At 35.9% G+C, this 15,128-nt stretch overlaps 1 protein-coding gene across 1 annotated transcript; it reads left to right on the top strand.

Annotated features, from left to right (window-relative positions):
* The first annotated feature begins 2,818 nt into the window (after window positions 1–2,818).
* On the top strand, window positions 2,819–8,643 carry LOC141691172 (uncharacterized). The gene is made up of 17 exons (XM_074495911.1): window positions 2,819–2,883; window positions 3,070–3,152; window positions 3,273–3,374; window positions 3,473–3,613; window positions 3,708–3,860; window positions 3,925–4,008; window positions 4,102–4,732; window positions 5,091–5,202; window positions 5,278–5,410; window positions 5,504–5,507; window positions 5,848–5,949; window positions 6,031–6,691; window positions 6,851–6,866; window positions 7,006–7,204; window positions 7,258–7,717; window positions 7,826–8,221; window positions 8,335–8,643. The coding sequence occupies exons 1-17, from the start codon at window positions 2,819–2,821 to the stop codon at window positions 8,641–8,643; spliced, it is 3,651 nt and encodes a 1,216-aa protein (XP_074352012.1).
* Window positions 8,644–15,128: the final 6,485 nt, after the last annotated feature.

Genomic DNA, 15,128 nt, shown 5'->3' with positions numbered 1-15,128 from the left:
CCAAGGTCTTAGGTTCAATTATAGTTAAATTTACTTATTTAAGTAGGGATCATGATGTTGAGATGTTGTGCGAGACGTTTTGAAGATCAGTCGATATGCGTGTAAGCTGATCTGAACACCAGATTAAAAAAAGAATAATTAAAGCTAAATATCCTGCTCATCGAATTGGTCCCCTAGCTAGGAAGTCCAACATTTAAACTTAGCTCAGTCTCGTCTATTTCCCACACCCGGGGATCCAGCAATACAAATATAGCTATCCCGGTCCTGGCACATTTCTGACTCGTTACACAACATATAATTTTTGATACTGAAACTTTTCGTCTGTACAGGGCTAGTTATCTAGCTAGCAGTGATTAGTGCACTAATTAACTTTTGTTTAGTTGTTTCTGCAAGCATGTATCCAGTATATGATTCGTAAATTCTACACATTTTTGTGTACGTACCCAGAATTCTTCCGAACAAAGGTAATATTTATCGCGCAAGTCTTCTAAAAATAGAGTCTCAAAACATGTCATCTTTTCGTAAATATGATCGTATTAGCCATGCATATATATATATATATATGTAAATATCATGGTTGTTTTAAAAAAAAATTCGAATGGCCTGACTGACCTTAATGGAATGTTGCTTTGATATTTCACTTTCACGAAAGGTTACAACAAAGAGATAGTGGTTCCACTATAATTAAATTTACTTTACAAACTCTTGACGTTATGCAATGACCGCATCAACTTTCCATCTCTTGAAAAGATTTGATGTAACTGCATTTTGTTTATGATCTGTAGCATGTCCAAACACATAAGCCACACAAATTGCACTTCTGTCACGATTTTTCATTAAAAAAAAACGATATATATAATTCTCTCTGAATCATATATGTTTAACTTCTTGTGATTCTGTCTTGTTCCCCCGGTAAGATCCAAGTTCTGGATATGCAAATCCATCTTTTCTTTTCAATCCACCATGAAACACATTTACATACCGCTTACATTCAGTAAAAGAAAAAGTTATACTCTTTGGGTATTTCTATTGATTAACTTGCTCTAATCCTCTGGATTATGTAAACTTTGAATTGTTATGGTTTTCTACTTCTTCTTTTTAAAGAAGAGCTTGTATAATTAACGCGGCCTTGTCGTTATCTATTCTTTGGTTATCAAGGATTAAAAATCTCAACTGGTCCCCTGTCTAGCTAGGTATGACATTTAAACCTCAGTTCATATATCGACTGTCGAGTGTGGTCTATTTCCTGCAATATGCCGGGACCAAGCAATGCAAGTTTTTGTCATTACGTATACTAGCATAAATTCCATGCGATGCACGAGTTCCCATTAATATTTTAAATTTTTATTTCTCCAGTTATATTATATTTTTAAAATATTTATATAAATATATAATGATTATAAATTTATAATAAAAATAATAGAATAACACGTGGTCGTAATTTAGTAGAATAAATAGACTATTTCTAGTAGTTTAACAATATAACACTATTATTTATATCTTTTAATAATATGATAAGTTGTATTCGTAATTTAGTAGGATAAGTATACTATATTTAGTAGTAGTTTAATAATTTAGCAGTTTATTAGATATATAACACTATTTATCTATTTTTGTAATAATCAAAATTAGGGAATTATGGTTGAACCAAACCGTTGAACCAAACCGTTGAACCAAATTATCTCTATTCCGGCTATTATAATATAGTATAGTATAGATAGCTAGCGTGTCTTATTTGTTCATCTTCTAGAGTTCACTACAAGATAGCAATTTGATAGTGAAACTTTTGTTTGTATAGCCTAGGGTAGCAGTGATTAGTGCACTAACGGTTTAGTCTGTCACATACATGCATATCTGAGGGTTCATAATCTTCAGTTGGCCGGAGTAGAATGAGATACATGCCACTGAAATGTGAGGTTCTTATAATATATTTACTGATAGAGTTCTATCATTTTCTTTTTTTGCCATCTGAACCTTAACTTTGTGTATCGCTCACATGGTCCAAGTTCAAACGAATGCTGCGTTATGTGTATTTCGCATCCTTAAATTATTATTCAAGCAAAATGTAAGGTCTACTAGATGACTATTTGCTATTTTAAAAGTGTTTTTATCCAAAAATGTCGAATGTGTGGGACTACAGTGATGTTTGAGCATGAGAAAAATAGATCTATAAGACTAAGTAATTTGCAGGGGACAGGAGTAGACTGTAGAGACTAGAAATCAAACAAAAATATAGGGATGAATCCAGCAACTAGAGGACTCAAAAGCAATTAGCTGCAGAACAGAATTCCGCTAGAGTACACCGGTTTCAAATGAGACATTGTTCACAACGGGTTGCCAAAATGGCCCCCAACTGACTAAGCTTTTTTAACAAAATGACCAGTGTAGATGTATTTGTTGAGAATAATAACACCCATAGCAACTAGCAAGGGCCAAGTTTCATAATCTATTTATGGATATAATAGTTCCTACTACTCCTTTTGAATAGTAACTTCAACCCCTTTTTATCATTGTACCCACCAAGTTGTAAAAAATTACTAAAGTTGTCACTGATTAGTTTTTTAAAATTACATATTGGATGATAATAAAGATTATATTGGATGAGAAGAAAGCTTATGTTGAAAGCTTCGTAAGCTTCTCTTAGAAGGTAAGAATGTGTCCTATACACTTTTGAATTTGAAATTCAAATTCTAATTAGTTTCTTTAGGTTAATTAGTGACTTCTCCCCCTCTTTTAAATAGTGTCTTCACCCACTTGAAGATTGTGTATACAAATTCCTGTTGTTAATTTGACTACGGGTTGATTCATTGTGCAAGGTATGGCTGGTGAAGAAGGTGACAAGTTCTTTAACCTAGAAGATTTGAATGCAGATTATGGTCGGAAGTACAGAAGAACGAAATAATTGAATCGTAACAAATAGAATGTGGTTGTCGACTCTGCTGTTGCTGATCGTTGTGCTTTATCTTCTTCCACGGGTAAGGAGTACGACCACATGTAAGTTAGTTGTTATTGAATACCTTCTCTTCGTATGTGTGAATATAAGTAAGACTTCTGTTTGTGTTTGTTTAGCACCCGTGTTAACAGGATCAATGGCCAACGTTCATACTCCGTCAACCAAGACGAACCGATCACCTCTGTTCACCCCAGCAATAGTTAGTAGTGGGAGCCAAAACAAAACACCTACAAGTACAGATTCTAATTCTTACAAAATTTAAACCGCAAATATACTTAGGCTTATGTTCTGACTACCCATTGTTTTGTCTGTAATGCAGGTATGTTGACGAAATCCACGCCAAATATTGTTAGGTTGGTGGAAAAGAGGAGGAAACTTGGTGACTTGCCTAGGTTATGCCACTTGAATGAAACAGCTGCAAGTACTGTTTGTTTTTTTAATTTACTCTGTGTTTTTCTTGCAAAGCAACTGCTATTTTATGTTGATGAAGCATTAATGCGTTTAATATTTGGTTGGTAGAATGTAGTAGTCCTATTGTTACTCCCCGATCAAATAGCAGAGTAAACTACATGAATCCTCTTGAAGGTAGTCAGGACAGAATTCCTTTATCAGATGTAACAAATTCAGGTAGCGCCTCATTTTCTAGAAATATGTTGAGAGGTAAATATTAGATTCTAGCATTGTTAAGCTTTTGTCTGTCTATCCTTATGGTAACAGGAATAACTAAATAATAGTTGTTTTAATTATGAAATAGAGGAAACGCGATCAAACATTAATGATGTTTCCTTAAATGGACGTGAACCTTTGAACCGGAAAGGGAAGGAAAATTATCCTGGATTTGGTAGAGAATTATTCGCAGATGAGATGGTTAGTGATGATGAGGAAGAAAGTAATGACTTTAATGAAGGTGAAATGTATGTGATATTGCGTTTTTGTTATGTCTTACGTAATTGTTGATGGGATGAATTCAGATTGTAATTTGATGCAGAGCAGACGTGCACCGCGACGTGTCGTTCCTGAGGAGTATGCTTCTTTGGGTGGTCCTACTGCCATATGTTCGAAATGTCATGCTCGAATGTGGAAGGAAGAAAGGGTAAATTAAAATGTGACTAAAGGCTGTCCTATATTTTCTCTTTGTTGCATGAAAGGTGCTATGAGATTGCCTCAAATCCCTCCTACCCCTGAGTATTTGCTGGATTTATACAACGAAAAGAAAAGAGGTCCTACTTTTCATAGATTGATACGGCTCTACAATGCAATTTTTGCCTTTACTTCTACCGGTGGTAACATAGATCATTCAATTAACAACGGAAGGGCGCCTTATGTATACAGATTAAATGGTCAGAACCACCATGTTTTTGGATCTTTAATACCGAATGACAATGAAACCCCCAAATTTTGTCAACTTTACATTTATGACACCATTAACGAAGTTGATAATCGTCTTCGGTGGGTTAGTGTTCATGACCGAGAAAGTGTTGATAAAGAGGTTGTACGAGGTCTTATAACAATGTTAGATGAAACAAAACAATTGGTTGGTGAGTTTAGGCAGCATCGTGATTTGTATGAAAGCGATGAAATAGTTGAGCTGCAGATTACACTCAAAGTTATCAGATCTGAGAGTGGAAGAGAATGTCATATTTCTAGCACTGATGAAGTTGCTGGCATTATGGTTGGTGACACTGAAGAAACATGTGGCGACCGTGATATAGTTGTTAATGAAAAAGGTAAAGGTTTAGTCCGTGTTTCTTATGTTCATCCGAAGTTGATGGCTTTACAGTAGCCTTTACTCTTTCCACGTGGAGAAGATGAATTTCACCCAAAGATTAAATTTCAAAAGACTGCTGATAGTTCTTGCAAACCACGTGACTTTTTATCTCTGAAGAATTACTACTCATATACTTTCCAAATTAGAGAGTCTGATGGTAAGATATATTTAGAAATTAATATATGTTTGTTTATGTTCCCCGGAAATAAATAATGAAAGTTGTATTGTAGGTTTGACTCCTCGGCTAGGTGGAAGACTATTTCAACAGTATATGGTAGATGCTTTTTCTACCATTAAACAGACACGACTATGGTGGATATATACTCACCAAACTACTTTACGGAATGAATTATACAACAATATTTGTAGATCTGTTAGCAGAGGTGATGTGGACAGTTCAAATACCGGTAAAGGTATAGTTCTGCCAGCTGGCTACGTTGGTTCGAAGCGATACATGCAACAAAATTTTCAAGATGCGCTGGTCATATGCCGTTACATCGGACATCCTGACATATTCCTGACTATGACCTGTAATTCTCTTTGGGATGAAATTTAGAAGATGATGGAGTATGTGCCTGGTTGCATTGCCCCAAACTATCCTGACATCATATCAAGGGTGTTTAGGCTAAAACTTGATCAGTTAATGGTAGATATTAAGGACAAAAAACACTTTGGTGTTTGTATTGGAGGTAAGATTGTTTACCAGGACTTTCTTAGTTTAATTTCTAATTAGATTTTTGTTTGCATATTGCCAATATAATCTAAATTTTCCCGTTTTGCAGTTATGTATGTCGTCGAGTTTCAGAAAAGAGGCCTTCCACATGTACATATGTTAATATGGCTTGATGCTGATTCAAAAAAAAAAACTCAAGCAGAATATGGATAATTTTATATCCGCAGAATTCCCAGATCCTTTATTAGATCCGGTTGGTTATGCAGCCGTGAAGGAATTTATGATCCACGGTCCATGTGGTTTGCAAAATGTAAAGTCTCCATGCATGAAAGATTTACGTTGCATACGTCATTTTCTGAAAAAATAAGATATAGGCATACCCTTTTTTGTGTCATTTCAGAATCCAGTAAGTTACCCTAATACCTAAACTTTGTAATAATTGAATGGTTTCAGGTACTGTGCTCGAACTACTTTTGATGACAGTGGCTTCCCGATGTATATGCGACGCAGGACAAACATTACTGTTGAAATAAAGAAGGCTGAGCTGGACAACTAGTGGGTAGTATCATACAACCAGGATCTTTTAGTCAAGTATCAATGCCATATGAATGTGGAAATATGTTGTCATGCACGCAGTCTTAAGTATTTATTTAAATACTGTTTGAAAGGCCATGATCGTGTTACGGTTCATGTCCAGAGAAAGAGAAAAAGGCAAGCGAATGACACTGATGAGGGGGGAATAGATGAGATAAATGCATATTTTGATGGGAGATATTTATGCGGTGCTGAATCAGCCTATAGGATTTTTGGCTTCCCTATCCATCATAGAAGTATATCTGTTGAGAGACTTCAATTTTACTTACCAGGTGAGAAAAACTGCACCTTCCGTGCCAATGAAGCGCTAGGGAAAGTTGTTGCCAGGGAGAAGAACAAGTTCAGTAAACTGGAAGCCTTTTTTTATTTAAACTCTGTTGATGTTAATGCACGGAAGTACACTTATGATGAAATCCCACAGTTTTATGTGTGGAATGATGGTGAGAGGAAATGGACCATGAGGAAGCATGGGTTTCAAATAGGTAGATTATGTTATGTGCATCACAGTACGGGTGAGCCTTGGTTTCTTCGTTTATTGCTTACGAAGGTACGTGGTGCCACCTCCTTTGAGTCTTTACGTACCGTTAATGTAGTATGTTACAGTATATTTCGCGATGCCTGTAAAGAGTGTGGTTTACTTGACGATGATAAAGAATGGCATGAAGTGTTGACTCAAGATTCTGCAGGTGGATTACCTCCCCAGGTTTGACAGCTTTTTGTCCATATTATTGTCAATTGTAAAGTCACTGATTTGAAGACTTTATGGAGTACACATTAGAAGAGCATGGTTGATGACATTTTACTCAGACGACGTCAAAGTTGTCCAAATACCTTATTCACTCTTAATGACATGCAACTGCAGTTCTATGCTTTAGGAGGTATGACACCTTTTTACATTACAGTGTAGGACAAATTTTAAAATTTTTGTGGGCTGGAAATGCAGTCCATTAATTGTTCGTCATTTTTTCTATAATTGGGTGAATGTTGTTAAATAGTTTTAGATATCAAATATTGCAGAAATAGATGAGTTGCTCCGGTCAGTTGGTAAATCCTTGAAGAAATTTGATCAGTTGCCTCAACCTCCTCGCAGCTATTTGAACAATGAAACAAACAATTTGATAATTGAAGAGACAAGCTATGACACCAGGAAGATGGAGTATGAAACTGCCAAGTACTACAGGACTGTACAGAGGAGCAGAGGAAAATATATGATGCAGTAATACAATCTATTGACACTAACGTTGGAGGGATTTTCTTCGTTTATGATAGTGGGGGTTGTGGAAAGACATTCTTATGGAGAACTCTTATATGTAAGTTACGTTCACAAGGTAAAATTTTGCTTTCAGTTGCTTCTTCAGGGATTGCTGCCACATTAATGCCCGGTGGTCGGACCGCGCATTCCAGATTTAAAATTCCAATAGTTCTTGATGAATGTTCAACATGTAATATTGCCCATGATTCAGATGTTGCGCAACTCATAAAGCAGACACAACTAATAATATGGGACGAGGCGCCTATGCAGCACAAGTACGCATTTGAATGCATAGACCGATCGTTGAAGGATATCATGAAAGCTGTTGATCCAGAACGTTACACCATGCCGTTTGGCGGTATTACCGTAGCTCTGGGTGGTGATTTCCGTCAAATCCTCCCAGTAATTACGTATGGAGATCGTACTGATATTGTAGCTGCATGTATCACTAGGTCACGGCTGTGGTCCATTTGCCAAGTATTCTTGCTGACAGAAAACATGCACTTGAAATAAGGTGAGAGTGATAGTGAAAGTGAAGAGTTTAAAAAGTTTGCAAAATGGGTACTTGACATTGGTAATGGCCAGGTCAGTCCACCTCGAGTCTGCAATTTCCCAGTCACTGAAAATCAAATTTTGATTCCGTCTCAGTTCTGTGACGTACAAACTAAAAACACAGTTGATAACATGATTTGTAGCACGTATCCTAATTTTGCTCACAAAGGGCATAATACACAGTACTTGAGCGAGAGAGCTATTTTGACCCCTACCAACCAGACTGTGGGCCACCTCAATTCGCTTATTGTAGACAAGCTCCCCAGAGAATCTGTGTCCTATTTTAATGTTGATTCTGCAGAGGAATTTGGTGGGACAGATGAGGATCTGAATGAAGCCTTCCCAATAGAGTATTTGAACTCCTTAAATGTAGCTGGGATGCCATCTCATGATCTGAAACTGAAGGTTGGGGTTGTTGTTATGCTAAGCGTAATTTGAACCAAACCCTAGGTTTGTGTAATGGTACACGGATGATTGTGACCAAATGCCTGAGATTCTGTGTGGAGTGTGAAGTAATATGTGGTACGTTTGTTGGTTCGAAGCATTTTATTGCACGTATGGAGCTTTCTCCCTCAGATACAATGATGCCATTCAAATTGGTACGGAAACAAATGCCTTTACAGATTTGCTATACCATGACAATCAACAAATCTCAAGGTCAATCCCTGAAGACAGTTAAGCTATACTTACCTAAGTCAGTGTTCAGTCATGGACAGTACTATGTTGTTATTAGTCGAGTAACTTCACCCACTGGCCTCACTATATTTGTTGATGATGAGTCTGGTGCAGCTACAAATATCATCCAGAACGTTGTGTACAAAGAAGTTTTTTACGGCCTTCCAGAAGCTTAGTTTGTTTGAATTTATAAATGTGTAGGAATACATTATTGTTATTAAGTAATTATGTAAATCTGATTATGGGAAAATGTTTTACTGTGTTAAATACTTTGCTCTTAACCATTATATATTGTAGATTATGTTACGGATTGGTAGTAGTTTATTCTTCTACAAATGTATTATGAATTGTTTCATCTTATATGTAACATAATAAAGAAGAATTACGCCTATGACCGTAGATTTAGGTGAAGAAAGGGGGTATAATTAAAATATGAATAGTTGATCAAACGTAACAAACTTCTAAAGTATAAATAAGTACCGAATTAAAGTACAAATAACCTTTATTCCAGATTGGAAGTGCGATTAAGCAAGGAGAACAACTCTGAATGTGTAGTTATTTTGGTATATGGATCGTAGTCTGTTTCCTGCAACAAAGTTATTGTCGTAGGTGAAATTATTCCAGCACAATCCAAATCGGCATGTTTTCCTCTTTCGCTGAACAACGACATACCAAGTACCATCTCCAAATAGAAGTCTGATGAGAGTAGATTTGGTCCATGGTCGAAATACTTTGAGCATGTGTCTTGGGAAATACTATATGGAAGATAAAAAAAAGTTAAGAGGACAAGTACGGATTAAGCATGATCAAATTTTTACAAGGACTGGGTACAGGTAATCTTACCACTCCGTGTCCTCTTTGATCAACATGTGACGGCAACAGAGTTACTGTGAAGGAAAGGGTATTTTCTTCTTCACCAAAATATACTTCTGGATTTGCTTGGGTGGCTCCTGAAGCGGCATGAAATTTTACAATTACTTATGTAACTATAACAAGTCATTAACCCATCAATTGAAATGTACCTTCGTCCATATTTGCTTGAGCCGCATCATGCAAAATCCTAGGTATTTGACTTCCTCCCGATGATATCTCATTAACCAATCCTAGAATATAAATATTTAGTTATAATATTGCATACATCCCAACGATCACCCGCACAAAATATACACATACGTATGAAACTATAACAAGTCATTAAACCTTCATTTCAAAGGTACCTTCCTCGACATTTACCTCAGCCGTATCATGCAAAATCACAGGTAATTGACTTCCTCCTGATGAAATTTGATTAATCAATCCTGGAATAAAAATAATTACTATTAATTATGCATACAGGCCAACAAACATCCTACCTAAATGGACAGAGTACTGTTGTACCTGTTGTTTGGCCTTGCGATCTCTCCAAATGAGCATATGTTATAAAGCAAACAAAATTGGTTATTCTGTATGGTTCTTTGGTAATATACTACATACTGAAATGAAAAGTACCTGAAGAATCTGAATATGACGTAGACATATCAGTAACCACAAAACACAGTCTTTTACCCAGCTCTTTCAAAGACACTTTAGCGGATGCAGAATGAAGAATATCCATACAATTTGTGCTAAATATTGTTAAATATAGACTTGATGGACCAACACAATCGAAGAAAATCCAAAAACTCTCCCTCACAGAATAATTGTTGAAAACTTCATCCAAATCGAACAAACTTTTATTGTGCTCAGAGAACTTAACATTGTACTGCCACACGTCACCAAACGACAACCTAACTTTGTCACCCAACATTGAACCATAAGTGTCTATAAACTTTGATGGTAATTCCTATATAGTATAAATATAGATGTGAAGAACATAAATGTATTAGCCACTCCCTAAAATTGTTACAACAAATGTGTTAGGTATGAATACAACACAGAAGGGGGGGTGAATGTGTTTTGGCTTAAATGTTTGATTTTTGATCGACTTAGGCTTTAGCAGTTGATTGTTATCAATGATTTAGTAGAATAGATGTTAAACATAAATAACTGTGCAAATATGTAAAACAAAGATCTTCAAAACTCACTCAATTTTATATTAAAAATCAAGCAGTGTTTTGCTACAAAATCTCTAAGTTCTTGTTTTAGAACTTAGCTGCTTTCTTGAGAGAGAATACAAGATTTTCTATCTAGATTGTTACTGTTAGGGGGAACACACACAAGTATAGAACCAAACAAACAATGCAAAACACACACTCAATATATGACGCGGAAAAACCCGCGTCCCAACTTGTATTATTAATCAAAATAATTATCAATAATATCATCAATCTCACCAAACGGTATTCACTCAAGTGATACTTAAGTCAAACAATACTCAAGCATACATCAAAACAATAACATAACTATGTATATATAGCCATCACAAACTTAGCCAACAAGACATACCTAATCTGATTACAATAATAATTGTCTACCCATACAGTTATTACCCATTCCCATTATAATAATAATTGTCAACACATACAATTATTACCCAACTCAATTATGATAATAATTGTCTACCCATACAATTATTACCCAATTCAATTATGTTTTCTATCACCAAGACCATACTACCTATTGGGTTTAACCCCAACAGTTACAACTGACTAGAGGACCAGTGTTAACTTTATAACTCAGTTAACTGCTGGTTTACACAGAGGATAATAAACATGCTATTAGCTTTTCTAAACTGTCACTTGTCATTTCTATTTATAGAAAAGCAAATCTTCCATTTCTGGCTTAGCATATCTTTAGCATCCCGTGTTTACTTTAATCTTCCTCTGTCAGTTAATCTTTTCCATTGATCTTGCACATCTCTCAAGCTGCTTTTTGTAGACTTGTCAATCCAGCTATGTGAATTGTTTGTTGATTTGCAACCTTGGATACTAGACTGTTTTGCAATTCTGTACTTAGAGAAATTTCTTTACTTCGAGATCTCCAATTAAGCTGTAGAGAACTCGATATTTCGATAGGCATGTTGGCTTGTCGATATCTCTGAAACTTCATTGTTGACTTGACTTATCGACAACTCTGAGTTCTCTAGTGAATTTTGGTTTATCGATAACTCAGAGTTCTCTAATGGACTTTGGCTTATCGATAACTCAGAGTTCTCTAATGAATGTATACTTATCGATATCTCTGAGTTCTTTGATGGGTATCTGACTTATCGATATCTCCAATATCATTTCCTGAGTTCTCGATAGACAATTCCTGAGTTCTCGATAGACAATTCCTGAGTTCTCGATAGATAATTCTTCTGAGGCATGACCTTCTTGATCTTCTTCCAGATAGAATTCTTAGGCTTGACACTGTTTAGAGAAAAATGCTCCAGTCTGCTCCATTTACATTTTACAGACATTAAGTGTTACACGTATAAATTACAGATTAAGGTTACAATACAACTAATCTCAGGGTTAGCCCCAAGCTTGACTAATTTCTAGTGACATTGTTAGCTCAGTAATCTTTGACATCATCTATTATATATTACAATCTCCCCCAATTTGTTCATTATGAATTTATGCACAAGTTCAGATTATTGAAGATTAATGACATTGTTAGCTCCAGTAATCTTTGACATCATCTATTATATATTACAATCTCCTCCAACTTGTTCATTATGACATTATGCACAAGTTCTGATTGATGATGTCAAAATTTTAACTAAATGCAGAAACCAAAACCAATCTTCCCATCAGGTCTTCTTTTGTTGAGTTGCATTTAGATTTATTCAATATCCATTAGCTGTTTTGGCATTTAGATATATATTCTCCCCCTTTTTGACATTATCTCCAGGAAGAAGGATCCAGCTAAATGCACATTGTTCAAGCTGCTGTCATTTTCCATTTGGAACACTGTCTGTAACTTCAAGCTTCACTGAGATTAATGGTGATGAATTTATCAAAAAGAATAGAAGTTTCACTTAGATCTGCAGAAAAAGTCTGTCAGTGGTAAAAGTCCTAAGCTCTCTGTTCTTTTGAATAAGTAGTCTCACTAAATATCACTGCACTAGTCTCATGACTTTTGAGAGTCAGAGTTCCCTCACAAGGATTACTAAACCCATACACTCATTCTGCCTTTCCTTTTGCGAGGAAGGATCCCGCCTCTCTTATTTTCTGTTTTTCTCTCAAGCTTTTCTCTTATCCTCACATGAAATGCTCAAATGTTGTTTGACCTACAGAAATAAGAGGTGGCTGAGAAGAGTTAATCTGTGATCATATGATTAGAGGAAGACCATATAGGACTAATCATACTCATTTCACCAGAAAAATGAGTGCATAAGCATCTATGACTGGGGTCACAGTTTGACTCACAGATTGCTCTATGGTTGTGACAATGTGTTGTCCTCTACTTGTAGTAGGAACCTCCAATTGAATTGGAGGGGATTTGACTGAGTTACTACCATGTGCACCAGCCTCAAACCCTTGTGTGTCTTGCAACACACTGTCACTTGAATGTGCTAAGATTGCCCTTCTTATGACATTGTCATAGGGAATTGTTCTTCTAGTTTTTACTGCTAAGGAAGCTTCTGCTAGAGTTATGAGGGGAGTTGTTCCTTCTTGAGGAACCTCCAATTGAATTAGAGAGGATTTAGATAGCTCCCCCTTAGGAGTACTACCCTCAAACCTTTCAGTCTGTGAAGACTGTTTTGCACATGAAGGTGCATAAGAAATACTCATGAAATATTCAGTAAACTGATAAATTTTCATGTTTGGTGGATTCCTTTTTTCAAACAACAAAACAATCTGAAGATCATCATGAAATTGCTGTCCTTTTGTAAAACAGGTGGCTTTTGAGAGTCACCTGAGTGGGATTGTGTTTGAGTTTGTGTTTGTGTTGCTGTGCCTGGGTAAACCATAGTTTGGTTTTGAAATGTTTTAGCTGCAGTTTTAGCACTAATACCTGTGAATTGATTATTTGAATTCCCTATTGATGTCTTGAATTAGACCTGTAATGCATTGAACAAATGTATCTTTTAGGAGTTTCATTAGACAAATACATTGTAAGATATTTTAGTTGCAAGCATTATTGTAGAGTGGACAAAATTTAATATAGATATAAGCACATAGTAATTTTTACACAAACAAGTGATTGCAAGACAAGAATCAGAACTTTCATTAAAAAGGAAACATAGTACATTAAGACATAGATTTAACAAGTAAATTGTTAGATATATTTGATAATGTCATGGCTAATATAATTTATGTTTAGATTTCAGATCTTACTTAACAGGATAAATCAGTACTTAACTGTTGATCAGTACTTATATTGGAAGTCAGGACTTAAGGATATCAGTACTTATATTATCAGGAGATAATTATCAGAAGTTAGATATCAGAACTTAAGTGCTGAAGGATGATTAGAGAAGGACAGTAGCTCATTAAAGGAAAGAAGATCGAGATAAACATAAGAAGAGATATGCATGAAGAAGGAATTCCGTGAAGAATGGAATACTTGGAAGAAAAGATATCTGATTGATATATTTTAGGAAGCAGAATTATATTCCATATCAATTAGCGATTATCTTGTTACTGTGTAGTATATAAACACAGACATAGGGTTTACACTATAAGTGTTATCATATTCGAGAAGATTATTCATTGTAACCCTAGCAGCTCTCGTGATATTTGTTCATCACTGAGAGGTAACAGTTCCATACTGTAACAGAGTTTATTGTTTCAATAAAGTTTGTTTTCTGTTACTTAAGATATTAAAGTTCGATTTGATTGTATTATACACTGTATTCACCCTCTCTACAATGTGTGTGACCTAACAAGTGGTATCAGAGCCAATCTGTTAACACACATACAGCTAAAGATCAAAACACAATCATGTCTGACACAGAAACTCCAACTAAGCCTACCAAAACTGAAGAACCTCCAAAGCCACAAATTCAAAGTCGGTATGAGACTATCAGGATTCCCATACTGAGACCATCTGAATATCCTATATGGAAGGTAAGGATGACCATGTTCCTGGAAGCAACAGATCCAGAATACCTTGATAGAATCAAGGAAGAGCCTCACCAACCAACCAAGCTCGTTGTTGCAGTTGCAGGTGAAGCAACAAAGACCGTACCAAAGGAGAAGAGTGATTATACTGCTGAAGATATAACATCAATTGCTAGGGATGCCAAGGTACGACACTTACTGCATAGTGCCATTGATAATGTAATGTCAAACAGGGTAATCAACTGCAAGACTGCTAAGGAGATATGGGATGCTCTGGAAACAAGGTGTCAGGGAACTGACACAATTAAGAAGAACAGGAAGACAATACTCAGTCAAGAGTATGAACACTTTGACTCAAAGACTAATGAGTCATTGAATGATTTATATGATAGATTTGTCAAAATTTTGAATGATTTGTCATTGGTTGATAAAGAGTATGATCTTGAAGATTCAAACCTTAAGTTCATGTTAGCTCTTCCTGAATGCTGGGATTTGAAGGCAACGACAATAAGAGACAACTACAATCTTGATGAAACAACTCTTGACGAAATCTATGGAATGCTCAAGACTCATGAGCTTGAGATGGAACAAAGAAGCAAGAGGAAAGGAGGAAAGTCAAGGACAGTTGCTCTTAAGGCTGAAGAAGAATCCCCCAAAGTAGCTTCCTCAAGGAAAGACAAGGGTAAAGCTCT

This window comes from Apium graveolens, chromosome 10, assembly GCF_009905375.1.
Source record: "Apium graveolens cultivar Ventura chromosome 10, ASM990537v1, whole genome shotgun sequence".
In the NCBI taxonomy this organism is placed as follows: domain Eukaryota; kingdom Viridiplantae; phylum Streptophyta; class Magnoliopsida; order Apiales; family Apiaceae; genus Apium; species Apium graveolens.
This window is presented reverse-complemented; position numbering and strand designations above follow the sequence as displayed.

Excerpts from the sequence above, each read along its gene's own strand:
- LOC141691172 (XM_074495911.1), top strand. The coding sequence starts at position 2,819 with ATGGCTGGTGAAGAAGGTGACAAGTTCTTTAACCTAGAAGATTTGAAT. Across the intron at positions 3,153-3,272 it reads CTCTGTTCACCCCAGCAATA|GTATGTTGACGAAATCCACG; the intron begins GTTAGTAGTGGG and ends TCTGTAATGCAG. Across the intron at positions 3,614-3,707 it reads TTCTAGAAATATGTTGAGAG|AGGAAACGCGATCAAACATT; the intron begins GTAAATATTAGA and ends ATTATGAAATAG.